At 38.6% G+C, this 18,995-nt stretch overlaps 1 protein-coding gene across 1 annotated transcript in view; it reads right to left on the bottom strand.

The window, feature by feature from the left end:
* The window catches only part of PRTFDC1 (phosphoribosyl transferase domain containing 1), a gene marked incomplete at its 5' end in the record, with an annotated part of 42,930 nt that extends 24,434 nt beyond the window's left edge, over nucleotides 1-18,496 (bottom strand). Inside the window, 3 exons of the mRNA XM_082290618.1 lie at nucleotides 12,682-12,865; nucleotides 14,822-14,928; nucleotides 18,452-18,496. Of these exons, the coding sequence (XP_082146744.1) occupies nucleotides 12,682-12,865; nucleotides 14,822-14,928; nucleotides 18,452-18,496 (336 nt within the window). The remainder of the gene's footprint in view (nucleotides 1-12,681; nucleotides 12,866-14,821; nucleotides 14,929-18,451) is intronic.
* Between the last annotated feature and the right edge of the window lie 499 nt (nucleotides 18,497-18,995).

Here is an 18,995-nt window from a genome sequence, read left to right as displayed (position 1 = left end):
GTCTGCAGAGTTCATATGGAATTTCTTAAAAAAAATGTGGTTACCTTTTTCTCAAAAAATTCATCAGGGAAACTCAAAACAAAAAAGAATGTGACCACCAGGCCTGTTCTATGTTGCTTTTGTCCCCTCGGGTGATACAGCAGATCCTCCAACCTGAGAATTCCCATTAGAACAGCTCTTTCACTTCACACCGTCATTCCATCTCCTACAACTGGCTTTTCCAGGAAGGTTTTGACCAAAAAGAAGTCAATGACAAACCATTCACTTGTCCCTTGGATCCTAGTATAAAACTATATTGCTTTGCAACTCCTGAGACATATTTCAAAATATGAATATGTTAGTTGGGGAAGTATCAGTATGGCATCTACATGATATATTAACCTATTTTGGCTAATAAGTAAAGCCAAACTGATTTTTAAAGTATAGGCTATGAAATATCAGTGCATCAGCAGAAGTCGAGTGGTAGTACATAAGATGCTGTACTTAGAAGCAGCAGTACACTTGAATCAATACAATTTTGGGTTTCTTCTCTCAAGAACAACAGCTAAGAACAAAAGACCTCTAGGGTGCAGAACATGAGCTGTCACAGTCTTCATGGCAGGCAGCTAAAAGGACTATCCAGGCTTAAGTAGCAACGTTCAGAGGGCAACTAGTAAGTACTGTTAAGCTGGAGACTTGTGCAAATGAGTGGGAATGATATGCATCACTTCCCAGTAAAGACTGGAAAGTTTGCCTTCCCTTCCCCAGAATCAAATGTATACCAAAGTCTGCAACCTCCGGGGTACACCCACATTCAAAACAGTCAAGTGCCAGGTCACTGATATATTTTTAAGAAGTGCCTTGAATACCTTGCAAACAATCCAACAATGCTGAGCCAGCTGAGAATTGAACCCAGTAAACTGGCACATACCCACTGCCAGAACATCCCCTTTCCCACAGGGAAGTACAGGTACCTGTGCACTGAAGCACTGACAGCTTTGTACATCTCTGAAAGCTTTAAAGCTGCCTTCCTGAGCTGACCACGCCACTGACTGTGCTGCACTGAGACTGGCCTTATTGCTATTGCCAGGGTAACAGATGATAGCAAATTTTAAAATGGTGTAGGTGTATACCTAGCAGAGTTCTAGTTACCACACTATAAGGCATATTTTACTTCTGTAGCGGTAGATCTACAATATAACTCATTTGAAGATTTACTTATTTTTTATTCTATTTCTTCCTTTTTGTTATTCCTTAACTAAAAGCTCCACCACTTAGGTTTGGAACTGCTTCAAATTCAGGCTAGTCTATCCAGTTCCAGGGAAGGCCAGAGTTTTGCAATGAGGAAGTTGGCTTTGGACAGAGAAAGACAAACAATGAACTTACTGACAGCAAGGTACTCCTTATCAGATGACCTGTGGTAACAACTGGGTATGTTTCTTCCCTACTGTAAAAGCAAGGCAGATCATTCAGCTTAAACAACACTCTGGGAAACAGTAAGTCATTAAACTTAATCAATGGAATTGTCTGCAATCATCTGTTCAGACACTCAGTAATTTTTTGTGTACCAGGACTCCTGCATGCCTTCTCTATATTTAATCCAAGGAAGATAAGGTATCTTAAAAAAGGGCCAAACTGTCATAAATTGAAGTAGAATTTAGACCAGTTAACTTGGCTATTAAGGATTTTAGACAATAAATTATTTCATTTTTGAATTTCTGATTTAGCAATTAAATTTTATATACTTGCTTAGCATTGGCTAAATGGGTTATTTTGTTTAAGAATGAGGCAGTAAGATTGCAGCACTACATATAATCATATGGCACAAACAGCACCTGAATACTCAAAAAGATCAGCAAGGACTGAAATCAAGAACATATAACAAAGGTTTTGGCTTGTATGTGTATCAGAAACACAATAAATCCTCAAAACTCAGGTTAGTTTCCACAGACTGTAGTCTGAGATTTCCTTGTACTCTAGCTTATTTTTATTCTCTAAGATAATATTTAAAACATAGAAATTTAATCTGTGTATGTTCCTGTGTATGCATCAGAAAAGGTACTAATAATTTTACATGGCTGTTCAGCCATGTAAGGTGAGGTTCATAGCACATAATTTTTCTCCAGAGATGGGAAGCAAGTAAATTTTAAAACTTACGGGTAAAAGAAAAATTTAGGAAGCATATCCTCCAGAACTGCCATAATCCTACTCAGGCACTCCTTTTGGGCTGCCAGGAGGCATTGCTAAGGGTGTCTCTACCTTTTGTGATTATAACGTAATACCAGCCCACACTCTTGGAATAGCAGACTTGGGATGCTTTTCCTCCTCGGCTCCATAAGCTAAAGAGTGTATGGAAAATCTTCCTCCTCCTATGGTAATGCAAAAATCATTAAGGTCATCAATCATGCTATGGCCAACTATACTGGATGCAGGTAGGAAAATGTCAGTTTGGATTCAAGTCCACAATAACTGGAGTATCTGCCTTTTGCCCAATTATTGTTTAGCATTAAATGCACGAACATTACAGCAATGGAACAAATAGAAGTCATGTTTCCCAGCCTCAACAGAGGATCTTAGCATGCCAGCTGGGACACTACTAGATCCACATGTACGATCTTACCCCATTTTTTAAACTGTGTTGTAAATTAATGATCAAAAGTGCATGAACATTGTGAAAAATCATATAGTGAGTTTGTAGCTCTGTACTAAAAACCCTGTTCACTTGGGGATTCTGCAAGCACAAGAGAAAACAGCTTTCTCTAGAATAAGCACAAAGTGCTAACCTTATGACCCTGACTATCATTAGTTCCTAGGATCTGGTGATAAAAGGGAGATAGAAGAAAAATCTTGAACTTTGTCAAATAGCCACAGGCTGAGAAAACAGATAAATAGGTGTAAGCAAATTCACAGAAGATGAGTCTGATAAAAACCTCAAAAGCTTAGTCCCTTCCAGCAATCCTGAGCTTAGTGTATTGTTGACTCTCACAACTCAGTAGCACTCTCTCCCATACTGCTGTGTTTAGTCCCTTGGCTAATGACAACTTGGAAACTTTTAACAGCACACATATTCTTTGTGAATTTTCTTGCAAGGTTGTTCTATAGTGTCTCTTCTTTATTTAAATATTTTAACTTCTGTTAAACTTCTGTCTTTCAAATGAGGAAGGAAAAGAACTTTGTATCTGTCACACAGATCAGCACTGCAATTACAGAGGAGTTCCTGTTGTAGCCGTATTCCTTTAGAGTAACCCTTTTGGTTTATGCCTTACAGCCCTGCTGGGGTGTGACGCTCCATAAGCACTACACATGTTATGATCTGTTTTAAGAAACAGCATTTAAGATGCCAGTAAAAGGGAGTCATCAAATTCCTTGAGAAAAATTAGAACCCTCTGGCTTCTTTTAATTAATTTTGCCCCATTTCAGATCTTAATATGAAAAACTCACATATTAAATGGCACTGCTAGCATCCAAATAATGCGATATTTTTCCAATGCATAAAAATGGAAAATGCAGAGTACTTTCAAACTCATCAGATCTTATTTTTTACAACAGGATTTACAACCATTTAGTTCTGGACCTTTCTTACATGTAAGATACTATCTCCCTGTCACTGTAAAACCTGTGAAGCAGTATGACGTATAGTATTGCTGCAAATGCCATAACTTAGTAGTAGATTAGTGTCTTTTTTGGCAGAATATGAAACATTTTACTAAAACTAAACTTCAATGTTTTAGGCTTTATAAGAAACCACTGCTTTACAACAAATATTGTATCCAGGGCAATCTGATTCTTTGAAAACATGAACAGTTGGACACTTCTAATAAAATCCCTTGATGCTTTGAATCTGTTCTAAAAGTGACCAATTTAACAATATCTACAGTCTTAAATGTTAAGATGTTCCATGAACCTGGATTGCTTAAAAATAGCAAAGATTTAAGCTCACAAAAAAACCCCATATTAAAAAACCTTAAGAAAAAGGAACTTCAGATCTAAAACTATTTACACATAGCAGCTGGACCCTATGTAATATACTGTAATCCAAGACATTTATTTCAAATTAGGAGATGTTTTTCAAAAGAAAACATTACAGCTTGTAAGAAAAACATGATCTTGGGGGAAACAAATTTCTCAAAAAATATTAGAAAATACCTCTATGGAGTTTACATTAGATCTGAAATCCAGAATAACACAGTACCAACCCACAGTATACAAAAACTAATTTTTGTTCATTTGAAAAAAATAATTCCATAGCCAAAAATCATATATCAGTATGAAGGAAGATGATACCTAAGCTGGAAATGATAAAAATTAAAAGTATGTTGAAAAAGCATACAGCTACTTGCTTTAGTATGCCCCATAAATGCTTTAAAACAATACTTCGATATTTCTGAAAAGCTGTAGGACAGCTCAGTATCACTCTGCCTTCACCACCACGTCTGCTCTGGTTCTGTCCCCATGGCAATCAGGCCGCTTCCTACTCAGTTCTCCCTCGACTGTTTGGTTCCCCCAAATCTTTCATATGTGAGTCACTGAAACACTTACTCATACTTTAAAAAAATCACTAAGAATTCAGATGGTGCTAACATATTCAAGTGATGCGTAGGTGTGTTATCTGATGCATACAGTTACAAAGATCATCCTCTATGAGTAAGTTTTACATTAGAGATAAACTTGATAAACTGACTGTATGATAGACTTATTATGACCTTTCCTGAACTATGCCCACAAATGAACACCTACTTATATTAAAAGTAGCATCCCAAGCCCCTGAGCAGTGTCCAACAGCAAAATACTCTATGTTTTATTTTAAATATAACACTTTCTTTGAGCAAGAAATTAATTAAAGCTCTCATATCTCACAACTCTGCCATCACATTAAATGGAAGCTGTAGATGCCATGCAGGTGAAGGGAGACCATCTGCCTCCAGACCTTAGAAGTTTCAAGAATCTGACTTTTAAGTTCATGTTTTATTCCACATAGTATGACTTTCTTCAGTTTATCTTAGAATACTGTGAAAACTAGGCTGGTTCATGAAAGTAACTAGGGTTGAAATATCCACACTTCTGATACCTTTGAGGAGCATCTCTCAGGTAAAGCAGAAAGTGAGTCTGAGGCTTGCACACATGGTAGTAAGGATCCCTTGACTATGAGCAGACTCCTTTTTCCAGCAAGAACTGTGCTGACTAAAGAAGTTACTGCCCACAAGCTGTCCCCAGCTGCTTGTTAAGTCTCCCTCTGGCAGGGGTTACTGAGATGCATGTGTGCATCTGGGTCACTAAAAATTAATCCAGCAAGCTCAAGCGGTCCAAACAGAAAGTCTCTCATAAGTGGTATCATCTGGGCTGAAACAGGGAGTGCTCAGAAGCAGCTGAGCTGGCCCATGTGACTGCCTGGAGGGCACTGCAGTCCCTGAAGAATGAACTCCAGACGGCCACTGTTCCAGCCAGTGCAGATGCAATCAGAAAAGAGACCCACCTCCAGTGTCTGAGTTTCCACACCAAATCACTAGCTGTCTGTACCTGATGTACAGATTAATCTGGCAGGAGAGTTTACTCTCAAAGTGCCTGAATTGTGCTGCTACTCTTGTAACACCACCCACAATTTAACCAAAGAGACTGCCATTCTTCTCATTACATTTTTGTGAATTTCTTTTAAAGGTTCATCAGCTAGCTGCAAGCTTTGGGGATGACTTCCACTACTAACATTTTCGGCTATTTCTCTGAAAAGTGTGAGTGTCTCTAAGGCTGACAGTTTGCAGTAAGACACTGCTGCATGTTGATGTGGTTTTTTGTTTCTTTCATGAAAAATAGTCTATTTTTAAACAAGTCTTAACACTTGAAAAAGGAACATTTGGACACAGTTTGGAGAACTGTGAATTGTAGCATCTTCAAACATTCAATTCACAAAAAATATGATCTGTTTCCACTGTTCATCACCTTCTTAACCATCTCAAGTCTTACTAAGTTTCAGAGAATACCTGAAGCATAAGAGATAACAGACAGAGCATCAATGCCTGCTTAAGATTTGGGAGTGTCTTTGGCTTGGAGGTGTAAAAGACCTTTTACTCACTTGTTTTAGCATCTTTTGGAACTTTCACTCAAAAAGATACTACTACTTTGAGATGTAAATGCCATTTTGTCCATTCACAGATATGGAAAGTGCACAGAGATAAAATCCCTTTGGCAATTCTAGGAGGAGATTTCCCAAATCTCTCATCATTAACTTGCCCATATGACATCTCTCTGGTAGCATCATCTACAATCAACAGAACATATTTCTCAGAACAGCAACAACTTTAAGGTCTAGATCCCTGACACTGGTAGCTTCTATGGACTAAATTATGTCATGTTTCTGCTTCCCATTAGCATCTAAAACTATGCTTAAAATGCTGCAAAATTCTCTGTAAGGTTGTTCACTGTCTACAGTACTGACTGCAAGACATATATCTGAAAAAAGTTGACTATATTTTAGTTTTTGAATGTCTAGTACACACACAACCTCTCTCCAAATTAAATAAACCAAAAATTACTAATTTTCAAATTAAACCTACACTGAAGTTATTTATTTGCATGTCAAATGTATAATTCACAGATAATTTGGAGTTCAGTCCTCTGAAATTATGGTAGAACTTTGCTTTAAATTTGACAGGAATTCATTCTATCAGGTAGGCTCCAGTTTGTAATTCTTCCATGGCTACTCAGCATCAAGAAGATGATGCAGTCATCAGCTTAACTGTGTACACAAAGCAAAATAAAGGGAACTCACAATCTGCCCAAGAGAAAACCTGTTAGTACAAAAACTAATGTGAATTCTCTTTCATCTCAGGATGTACATTTTCCTCAGGAGATCACAAGTTGTGTTTTCCTCTGTGACACAGCAATGGAGATAAACAATCATTGTAACAGTGGTGTAGAGTCTGGGTGTAGACTTCAATCACTAAATGCAAGCAAGACAGTTTTTCCTTCTGTGTTGTTAAATTAATACAACCATTTTGAGGTTACTTGCTTTTTCAGGGTCATGATTTCAACATATCATTTTTAAATGCAAAGTTCATAGTGGTCTTTAAAAAGTCAAGTTACATACAATAAAATTATACTGAATAATAGGTTATTATGAAAAGCAGGACTGTAAATTTTATACCACTCTGATTATAGTCTGATGCTTCATGCTGTTGAGTCTTTTAGGAATTAAGTACACTCATTTGGTGCATGAGAAGGAAACCTGCATGGCAGAAAAACAAATTGTTTTACTACATTTACCAAGCTTTCAACTTACTCATTATAAAATCCCTCTGTTTCCTTGCCCCTGCAGTAGAGAGATTTAGCAAAACTATTTACTGAGGTGGCTTCATATAGCAAAAACATTCAGATTTCTACTAAACAATGATAGTTTTGTTGCTTGTTTTCAGATTCTTGCAGCACTAATAGTCCTGTTTATGCCAAGACTAATAACCAACAGTTGTAAATATGTTTCAAACAACTGGAGGCTGAAGAGGAAACAGATCATATCAATGGATTTGTTTGTGAACAGAATTCAATGCAGTCATTGTGCATGGATTACAATTCAGCAGTCACATTTTTACATTTTTTTTTATTTGTTATGTTCTGGAAACCATAAATAATGTACTCATTTTAAAGAATTACTTGAATTGACCAAATCCACATAATCCTCTGCAAGTTCATTCATATTTGGAGCATCAAACACATCTTTGGGCAAGCTGTTCCAGTGCCTCACCAGCTTCATCATAAAAAAAAATCTCCCTTTATATCTAGTCTAAATGTATCCTCTGTCAATTTAAAGGCATTTCCCCTTGTCCTATCATTCCACAGCCTTGTAAATATCCCTCCACCTTTCTTGTAGGCCCCTTTGAGGTACTGGCCACCTCCTCTAAGGTGTCCCCAAAGCCTTCTCTTCTCCAGGCTGAACAACCCCAACTGAATCAGCCTGTCTTCCTAGGAGAGGTGCTCCAAACCTGTGATCATCTTTGTAGCCCTCCTCCAGACTCCCTCCAACAGATCCATGTCTTTGCAATACAGAGGACTCCAGAGCTGGATGCAGTACTCCAGGTACTCCCGAAGTTATTCAAAATAACAGAGTTTGTTATAACAATGTAATTTCAAAATAACAGAGACGGCTGGACTTCTGCCACTTTAGTCCACATATATAAGCAAAGAAATCACAAAAGACTTAAGGAAAAATAACAATCTCATTCCTAGTTTACCTCTCCATGGTTTTCAGTGAAAAAAGGTTATGCCACCAAGATTCGCTTGCCCTTCCCCAAGATGTGAGCTTTACTATCATACCTATTTTATAAAATACAGTAATTAGGAGAATTAGAAAATATCTATGGATAACTATATGGGAATACTAAACATTTCACAAGAACAGGTAGCAATGCATGTAGAAAGCACACTGGTCTGCCTAATAAAAGTGTGTGGTGTTCCTCCTCTCTTCTATCAGTCCCCACCACCAGTTTCAACAACGACTCTTATCATGATTCCTCCTCTTTTTAGCTTTCACCACCTATCCACGAAAGAAGTCTTAATTCACGTGCATTTACCTTCTCTTCTATTTAGAGGTTGCTGGGAACTTCTCAAGAAAGTCTGCATATTTACTCCTTAATTTTTTCAATTCCATTTAAAACTTGAGGTTGACTTAAAGATCACATTTGGCATAGCCATGGAACAGGATTAGGTGATATTGTTGCATCTCTTGTAGTGGATTAGACTTGCTAAGCCAGAACATCCTCTTCTGTCTCAAGCTGTAATTCAACCTTTACCTTTTCAGCTTGTCCTAAATTGTCTCTTCCAGACTGAACAAAGAGAAGGTCTAATTGCTGTTTACAGTCTACTCTTCTGCTACACTTCTTATAGAATGTTTTTTTACTAAAACATACCCTATTCAGCCCTTCTCTTTATAACATCCACACCCTTCTATTTTTTTGTTCACTCTCTCTTTTGGTTCATCCTCAAGCATTCATCCTTGTCTAGTCCTATCATTTAATTGAAAACGCCCTAGTAAAATATCTTCCTAATTTCTCTGTTATACTTCCCTCTGGATTCTCCCTAATTAGATCTTTAATCTCCTAAAGTTATCAGTATCACAAACTTATTACAGAATTTCTGGATCCACCATCTCTCCTGCTAGGGTCACATTCTCCTTAGATGGCATTTCCCAACTCAACTTCTTCCACCATTAATTTTCATCCTTGACTTCAACATACCATGCTTCTGAAAATATTTTTGAATTCTCCTTTCAATCTGAAACCCTCACCCATTTTCAACTTCAGAACTCCGGTTCCCTGTGGAGGAACAATCACTCAGGAAAAAAATTCAGTATGGTAAAAATAGAGTAGAGTAAATTTTATTCCTCCAGTTTTAAATTCAAAAATCTCTGCAGCCAATTCCACTGTTCCTGACTTATATTAAAATCCAGTATCTTAGAGTTTAATATCTAAAAAACTGCTAGATTCTATCAGTTCTCATGTCAGTGTTTCTAGAATACAGTGTTTTCCCCTAAAACTTGGTGTGTACCTTTCTATATAATCATATTTCACATGAGGACTATTGTAGGGCTTCTTGCTCTACCCACTATACTTCTTGCCTTGCTACCCTTGAGTTCATTCAAAAAAGTGTATGTTTTCTCTTCTCTGCCTCTTAAAACTCAGAGCTGCTGTTCTCATTCAGATTTCCATCTGGAAAATGCATTTGATTTTCCTCTCCATCTACTTACTGACTCTTATCCTTAACTCTACCTGATGCTTCCTATCTTTTTACTCCTGAAATCATATTTTCTAACTCTCATCTTGGTGCCTTCTTTTAATCTGCCCCTTGTAAAATACAGGAAAGTTTCTCACAAAAATGTAAAAATGTTCAGGCACATATGACAATATTTTGCAAACCAGATAAAACCATCCTGATTATGGAAGTACAAGCAGCCATTCATCTCATTAATATCCAGAGAATCTAAATGTACTATTTTTTTTTTTAATCAATTCATTTGCATGAAGAAATCTAACAAAAGAAGATACATGCCCAGCTTTCAGCTACGTAATCTGAAAGCAGATCCTAACATACTAATTAAGTCAAATTCTAAAGTCTAAATTCTGTAATATTATGACAGCGTTGAAAAACAAAGAGCCATGTAAAACTGGTCATATTTGCAATCTCCTTTTCCTGTAATCATGTCTGTATGCCAACCAGCAAAGTACAACATTTTCCACTGATGCTTGGTAATTAAGGTGTACTTTCACAGATGCCAAGATCTGATTCTGGGTCACAATTACAGCCCATTTTTGCTATCCCATTGAACCAAGAAATCCCACTTTGAATTACAACCGCTAAAAATGAACTAACCTTTCAATACTGAAGCTGGAATGAGACAATACAAAAATCCCATGAGTTTGAGCTGAAATTAGTTGCTGGATTTAAACAGCTGGAGGGGGGAAGGGAGACATGTCTGAAGTAAGCATATTGAGAGCAGCAGAACTCCCTTCAGGAGAGAAAGAGAGAACAGTTAGTAAAAGGAAGCAGGATAAATAATGCGAGAAGAACAGTGTCTATAAAATGACAAAGGGATAAAAAGCGAGAGCAGTAATAAGTCTTACTAGAAAGTGGAACAGAAAACACAAAGGAAAGCAAAGGAGTGGAACTTGTGATGCTCCAAGATTTTAAGTAGAGTCTTATCTCTAAAGCTGTAATTATTGCCTCTGATTAAAGTGTAAAACACTGAGAAAGATATGCTATTACAGAATAAACTAACATGGGAGATTTGGGAGTTTCATATAAGTCTGGGATAAAGAGTCACTCCAACTAGGGACAGCAAGTTCCTCAAGTGTTCTGAGCCCAGCTGTGTTGACAAGGGAACATTCTCCAAAACCTGCAATTGCACAGGACACAACAGTAACTTAAGATGCAAAGGACAGCAGGGAGTGGTACTAGTACTTTAGTCAGCATTATATTTATGTATATCTCATGGACTGCATCTACCAATATTAAAGTAATTGCAAATTTCTACTGCATTGTCATTCAGCTTCTGAAGACCAGACAGGTATCAAACCCTGATCCAAGCACTAAATCAAGGACAGCTTCAGCCTCTAAATACACGACACCTCCTTGAAAGCACATATAAGAAAAAAGAATATATTTAAAAAAAAAAACAGATGCAGGCACTAGTTCTTGGGAAGGTGCTACCTTTCTGATACAGCATGAGGTTAGGACCCAAAAGATGAATAGCCACTAAATGCTAAGATCATCTAGGAGTTAGTATTGGTAATTGCACCTTCGCATAATAAAATTCTTAGTGCTGTTTCAGCTTGATTTAACCTGCTTTTACATTATTTCCTAAGCTAAAGAAGTGAAGATTTCCACATTTTTGCAGTACACATCTGCCACTCATTGATTACGGGTTAGTATGGCTAATAACATTTGACCCCAAGGAAAGAAATTTTACAACCAGGATATCTTCATACTGGCTAAAAGATAACCCTATAGAAAAAGCACATGCATTACCTATATGCCAGATGCAAAATAAAACCCAATTTAAGTAATTCCACTGTTTGCTATCGTAACTACACAAAAAAAACTTGAGTAAAATTTCCATGTGCCATTATGTGAGACAAACATTACAATTTATTAATTATTTCTGTAACACTGCTGAATATCCAGAAAATAACTAATATTAGTATTTCACACATGCTTCATAGAACTAACTAATTCTTGAAAGAGAAGTCCCAGGACCAAATCCTAGCCAAATGGCTACAAAAAGTTCTCATTCACTTTTTTTCCACTATGAAAAAAAGTCAGACTGGATCTGTGAAAGTTATAGTCACTGGGGTCAGAAGAAAACGCCAGCCAACAAACTGTGGAAAGGATGTAGAGTTACTGTGGGAACTACTGGACACAGCAAGTTGCATTTCTGCAAGACACCATTTTATCACTTCATTTATTTAGTGTACTTCCTCAGACCTTTCTACATCAACTTACAGAAATGCTCCCTCACTATGAAACATGCACTGCAAGGTAGAATATAAATTTATAACTTATACAATAAGAAATGGTAATTAGAGGTTCTAAAAAAATGCTGGTCATCTCACTATCAATATCCTCACTGACACAGGTGAATTATTATTGCATAATTTCCTCTGAAGATAACAGGAGGTCTTGATGACTACTTCAACACTGGATTTGATTCAATGGCTTGTTTCATTTTCTTGTAGAACACTATCATCATCTGGTGGTATATTTTGCTGCTATGTAAACTGCATGCTGTGAAGATGAAAGCATTTCATTTACCTAGTATTAAACATTTAGAAGAAGACACAGATTTACCACCTTGTAGTTATGCCAAACTATGTGGGGGTGGAAAATGCAGTGGCATGAAATTAACTTGACAGAACTGCTGAGGATTTTGATAACAAACAAGATGTCGACATTTTACATGAATGAAATTTGAATACTTCTCTGTCCAGAAGTAAAAGACAGACTAAATAAAACAATAGAGCTCAAGGATGCTTCATATCCTCATTCATACTATCTACAAAGTATGAGGGATATGAGTTTTTAGAGAAAACTTCACAGGTTTTTCAAACAGAAATATTTTTCACATAGTTTTTCTTATAATTGGAGGTAGAGATCTCATATGCAAAAGTCAACTATTTATTACAACATTCAACCAGAATCTACATAAATCAGTTGTTGACTTACGTGGTAACTTTTCAGTCTAACAAAATCGACTTTCATGGAGATGAACCTTTCTGAATTTCTGCTAAGATTTTTAATGTGCTCCACAAGATCAGCACAGAACTTGTAGCCACCTTTGAGGACACAGAGAACCACAATATCATTGTCTCCAAGGTCTTGCATAATATCTTTGGCCAGTCGTTCTGTCCTGGGCAAAAAAAAAAAATTAAGGATAAAGTAACATTAGATGCAGATGCTCTAAGTTCATGGTATGCTTTACAAACAAACACTATGGTGAGTATAAAGCTTGACTGACATTGTTCAAGTATCTTGACTTCACAGAATCACAGTTATTTAAGTTGGAAAAGACTTTCAAGATCGTCACGTCCACCCTTTGACTGATCATCACAACGTCAGCCAGACCGTAACAGTAAGTGCCATGTCCAGTCATTTCTTGAACACCTCCAGGAATGGTGATTCTACCACCTTCCAAGACAGTCCATTCCAGTGCTTGACTGGGTTTGGATCCAGCTCACAGAAGGCAGATACAGAGTGATGGATGCATGATGCAAAGCACTTGAATCTGGTGAACCTTAAATGCGTAAATTCCCCAGCTATACAAACAGGAGCTACACATCTCAGTATATTTTGGGCTCATAAATATGTCAGAGACTCGAGAGAAAAGAATGTGAGCTAGCCTTCCATTTTACCTCACAGGAATTACCAGTATAAAACATACCTGTACAAACCCCTAACTTGTTATGTTAGTTACTGCACAAGAACAACAAATTCAGTGAAAGACAGGGAAAATAATTATTTGAAATATTTCATGCTGATTGGCTTTGGAAGATGCTATCCCTACAATTTTAATAAAAATATACATAAATACTAGAAAGAAATAGAGCATCAGTCAAAAGCTTATATTATCACTATTTTGTACAGCTCACTGTTTTATACAGCAGAAATGAAAAGTGCAAAGAGCTTCAGTGACTTGTTCAAGGTCAAACACAGGCAAATAATCGAGCAAATGCTCCATTAAAACCCACAGTTGTGGGGTTCCCAACCAAACCTGTCTTCCCTTTGACAATTCTGCATTGCAAACACAATATGGCAGATGACTGGAAACAAAAGACACATTTCTGCCAGGTAATGCTACATACGTTTTCAAGAAAAAAAATTAATCTTAATAATAAATATAAATAATAAATATTAACCTTAAAGATAGCATTTCTAGACCCACAATAGGGTACTGGGTCATTTCTAGATGTAATGCAGTATCCACAGAAAATTCAACAATGTCATTTGATGTTTTGAGGAAAAACAGCTCAGTGCATTATACTCTGTAAACACACTGGAAAATTCTTTGATAGCTCTCTGAATTAGATTAGTAGTTTCAATAAGAGTAGGCTTGTTGACAGGATACAATTTATTAAATAATCCTATCATCTATCCCATGCCTTTCATTATTACACTTTTCAGGTTTAGCTGTTTTTTTCTTTGTCTACCAACTGTAATACAGAAATGAATTTGCTACTACATAAATACAACAATTGAACTTTACTGAAATCTGTGCATGGAGCAGAGAAGAATAAGCTCTAGACTGAAGATAATATCCTAAGTATGAGAAATGGCTGTTGCTTCATTTCCACATCTTTGTATTTTTAATGCTCTAGTAAATTCATATAGCAATAATTAGTATACTTTTCATTTGAGAAATAGAAGATACTAGAAATATGAGATCATCTCATTTGATCTGAAACATATAATTCCTTTTAGTGTTGTAAGAATGAGGATCACTTACTTTACTGAAGATTAATAAAATAGTCTTTTATCATCTTTTATCAAGTCTAAGAATAATGGGGAAATCCTCTCATTAAGAAACACTTCTTTGATGAATTTTCATTTTTTTATATTATTCCTCAGATTGTTTGGAGCCAAAATTTCCAAGAACTCCAAAGACCACTTTGTGTGTTAAAAGTGTATGAACTCCAGCACAGATAAAAATGTACTAATTTAAATTTCTAAATAAGAATAGCCAAGTTTTTAACTTTTAATATTTTAGGACAAAGATTATACATACACTGTATATGGATGACAGCCTTCATAAAAAAGGATAATACTACTGACCAAACAATTTATTTAGTGACATTCAAACTACACATACCTGTCAACAATAATGCCATGAGGTATGAGCACATATTCCAGATCTCCATAGTAGTGCTGAGGATAAGTGAACAAATCCAGACTGTATCCAGGCCAATTGTCTGAAATCTGAATATCAAATAGTACAGTCAAGAACACTTCATGGTGTTTGACATTATGTAACTGATACAAAGTCAGCATTCTAGTACACTCTATTGGATGCCATACTTTCTTCCAGTTACAAATTACTATTTTGCTTTTCTCATTAATTATTTTGCTTCTCAGTATATCTCAGACATCAAATGCTACAGTTTTTTCCTCACAGAATGTGGGAAATCTCACCTGAAATTACAAACAACTGGATAGATAAAGGAAATATTTAATACTAATCTACTGTCAAAAGTAAGTTTCTAAGGACTTTCAAACACAAAATGCCAGTAAGAAGGGATTCTCCAACGGGAGATTCAGACGGTGGAATTAAAAGTAATAAAATTCTATATTAAAATTGTACATTTCTAGTTTAGAATTACTTAAAAGTCATAAATAAATAAATAAATATTCTACAGATGAAACAGCACACATGGAGAATAATTTATGTGGTTCATGGATATCTATACAAATCAGTGAAAAACTGTACTTCTTGCCAAAGGTGAGGTTCTTAATTTAGATATCATCAAAGATAAGTGATTACAAAATGTTTGCATCTCACCTCACTATCAAACTAGTCTGTAAATCCATATATTTACAGACAAAAAATATACATTGATTTTGTAAGTGTCAGAATACAAAGATTAGACCTCTCAGCATACAACGGTAGTAGAGATTAAGGTCAAAAATCAGCCAACAGTGGAAGGCTTCAAAAAGCTAAGAAATGCAAAGTCACCAGCAAAAAAACTAAACAAACTCCAAAACAAAAATTTTCCCTATTCCTTATGAAAGACAAGATCTGAAGGTTCACAAGGTATCTTGAAATCATTACAAAGCTTTTCTTCAGTACTGGTTCAGGATAAAAAGCGACACCTAATAGGTTTTCTTTACAATCACATTCCTCAAGTCACATATTGTCTTTCTACAGCTTGGCTGCAGGAATCTTGAGTAAAAGGAGAAATGGTGACAAACTTGCCATTGTGCAGTGCATGTCTTAATGGCATTTTTGCTACAGATAGTCCTTATAGGACCATCACTGAAACTAACCTCTGCTTACCATTTTACAGTAGAGTTGTTTCTCACAAATATTTTTGCTAAGATAACATATTTGATGTTGAGCTGTTCCTCCACATCTGCTCTTCTTTAACTCAGACACAGCCCTGCCTCATGCTGTATTGAAACACTGTTCTGCCTTGTGGATTTTGGTTTGCTTGGGCACTTTTTTTGCATATTAATTGACAGCTACAGACACCTTGACTGGAATGTTTTCTTAACTCTACCCAAAAATTTCTGCATCAAAAAATGTTATTCGTTGGCAACTGCTACTGAATATTTGGCCATGAAGGGAATGACTGGGAGATCACTGGAATCAATGAAAGCTTTTCACCTGACTTACACAAGCCTTGAAACTACACAAAAGAAAAAAAGTTACTTAGTTGTGTTCCTCATTTCCATAGAAACAGGAGATTATAAATATCCTCCTTGGTGAGGTTTTTAATTAGAGGCAAATCTTGCTCCAAAAACACTGCTGTAGTCGGCCTGGAAAGACTATTTTCCCATCTACTTTTTCAGTGCATGGGGGGGGCTGAAACTTTAAAAACATTTTGTAGCAATGAACAGTCTGTTCAAATGCATTTTAATGTAAAGTGAAACGATTTCATTAAGTATTACAAACACCCACTTGCAAACCCTGTCAGTGCTGCTAACTTCTGCATTCTTGTCAAATTGCACGGTTTCAGTGTGATGCAGAACATCAAATTAAATGGAGAGAAACTGCTTCAGAATTCATACAACCAATAACTTTTACTTAGGTTACATTAAGTCCTTTATGAAATAAGATCAGGATGAAATTTTGATTCTCCCATTTATCCTTCTGGTTCTCTAGAATAGCAGAGCATAAACAGCTTAACTCTGCAATAATATTGAAGTTCTTGTTTACAAGTGCTTGCTGGCATTTGACAAATAATGCAAAGTACATGTGAGTGAAATCCACATGTACTTTCAAATTAACGATTCGTCTAATATAATAAGCCTGTTTCATATTCTTCTTTCCTTTAAACAGGCACTTCCCAACAACAACTCTTAGAAATTCTCATTTATCCTAAAGCCAGCCACAGTATTATGCTATAAGAGAATTTTCAAGTAACTGTAAATTCTTATTACTATTCTGTTTGAGAATTTTAAAAGACCTTGAAAATATGAAGGAAAAAATTCTGATTTTTTCAGAAAAAAAAAGCAGTATTAAACTAGATAAGTAAATAAATATTCTAAATACTTTGGCACACTTCTGTGTAAAAAACTCCTACAGTGAAAGAAAGACCTACTTTTAAAGTTCAGGCTTTGCATGTTTGAATAGCCCAGCAGATATTCTTCTTAAGTCTTTAACAAGTTGGATGTGAATGGATACAAAAAGGAATACAAATACATGGCAATATCCAAAAGTGTTCTCTTGAGGCCTAAGAGAGAAGCTGAAGACATTCAATTGCAACACCTTTGAAAGAATATTACTAGTGTTGTTGTCTGGTAAAATGAGCACAGGTGAAGTTTGAGCACAGTCCAGCTCCAAGCGAGCATCAAGGAAGTCCAGCTTTTGTAACTCAAACTATGCTGTGCTGGACTTACTGCTGGTTGGGTTTTCAGGGAGTTGAGCAGAAAAAATGAAACCAGTGCAGCAGAAGATGGTCATGCACATTCATGTCCTTTGCAATAACCTCATGTTGCTTTGGTGATACACAGTCACCCACTTTAAGAATGTCATTTATTACACAGGTGTCAGGAGAGCTGGTGGATGTGCAGTGTTTTCAGACAGAGCTCGAACACAGAGATGGGTCCTTCGCAAGGGGCTTGGCGGAGACGTTGGAGTGGACAGAGTGTGACCCCTACCAACACAGAGGGCCCTGTCCTGTAGGCAGCTGTCCTGTGAATCTTCTGTTAAAATCCTAATGCCACATTAAAATAAGAACATACCTAAGGTCGTGGCAGTGATGGCATTTGCTTCATAGGGGAATCTGGTGTGTCTATCAGAATAAGGATCACATTCATTCATTTTTGCATCGTTTATCCATCCCCACCCCAGCAGAACACGGGCAGCCCGACGTGCTTTCACAGCGCTCCCAGACCCCCAGGGGCCTCTCAGAGTTCTGGTGGGAGAAAGACATCTCGGGATCCCTGGGGATCCTCATCCCCGTTACTGAAGGAGTCTGGGGAAGCACAGCCACCGCCACAGGAGCCGCTCGGGGTGATTCCGGACCGTGTCTTCACGGCGGAAACCAAGAGCGCGGCGCAGCCCCACACGCCCGTCCCCCTCCGGCGGCCGCAGCCGGGCCGGGGCCGGCGGGCGTGGCGGGACCGGCGCAGGGTGAGGGGACGCGGCCCCAGCGCCGGCCGGGGGGCCCGGAGCGAGCGGGAGAAGGGAAGGGGAGGAGAGGGCGGGGGGGGTTCGGCACAAAGCGCCGAGGGGCAGAGGGGAAGCGGGGCCGGGGACCGGGCCGCGCTCCGCATTTACCACAACGCCGCGGCCTCCAGCGCTGCTCCCGCCCTGCCCGGCCATGTTCCCGCGCGCGCCCGCCCGCCCGAGGGGCTGCGGCGGGGCGGGGCCGCGCCGGGGGAGCGCGGCTGCAGCGGGTGCGGGGTGCGGGTGCGGGTGCGGGGTGCGGGATGCGGGATGGGGGTGCGGGGTGCGGGGTGCGGGATGCGGGTGCGGGGTGCGGGATGCGGGATGGGGGTGCGGGTGCGGGATGCGGGTGCGGGATGCGGGATGGGGGTGCGGGGTGCGGGGTGCGGGATGCGGGTGCGGGGTGCGGGATGCGGGATGGGGGTGCGGGTGCGGGATGCGGGTGCGGGATGCGGGATGGGGGTGCGGGGTGCGGGATGCGGGTGCGGGATGGGGGTGCGGGTGCGGGATGCGGGTGCGGGGTGCGGGTGCGGGATGCGGGTGCGGGGTGCGGATGCGGGGTGCGGGTGCGGGATGCGGGATGGGGGTGCGGGGTGCGGGATGCGGGGTGCGGGATGGGGGTGCGGGGTGCGGGATGCGGGGTGCGGATGCGGGG

Source organism: Coloeus monedula (genome assembly GCF_965178545.1).
Source record: "Coloeus monedula genome assembly, chromosome: 1".
Lineage (NCBI taxonomy): Eukaryota > Metazoa > Chordata > Aves > Passeriformes > Corvidae > Coloeus > Coloeus monedula.
Note: the sequence above shows the minus strand (reverse complement) of the source record. Positions and strands in the feature narration are given on the sequence as shown.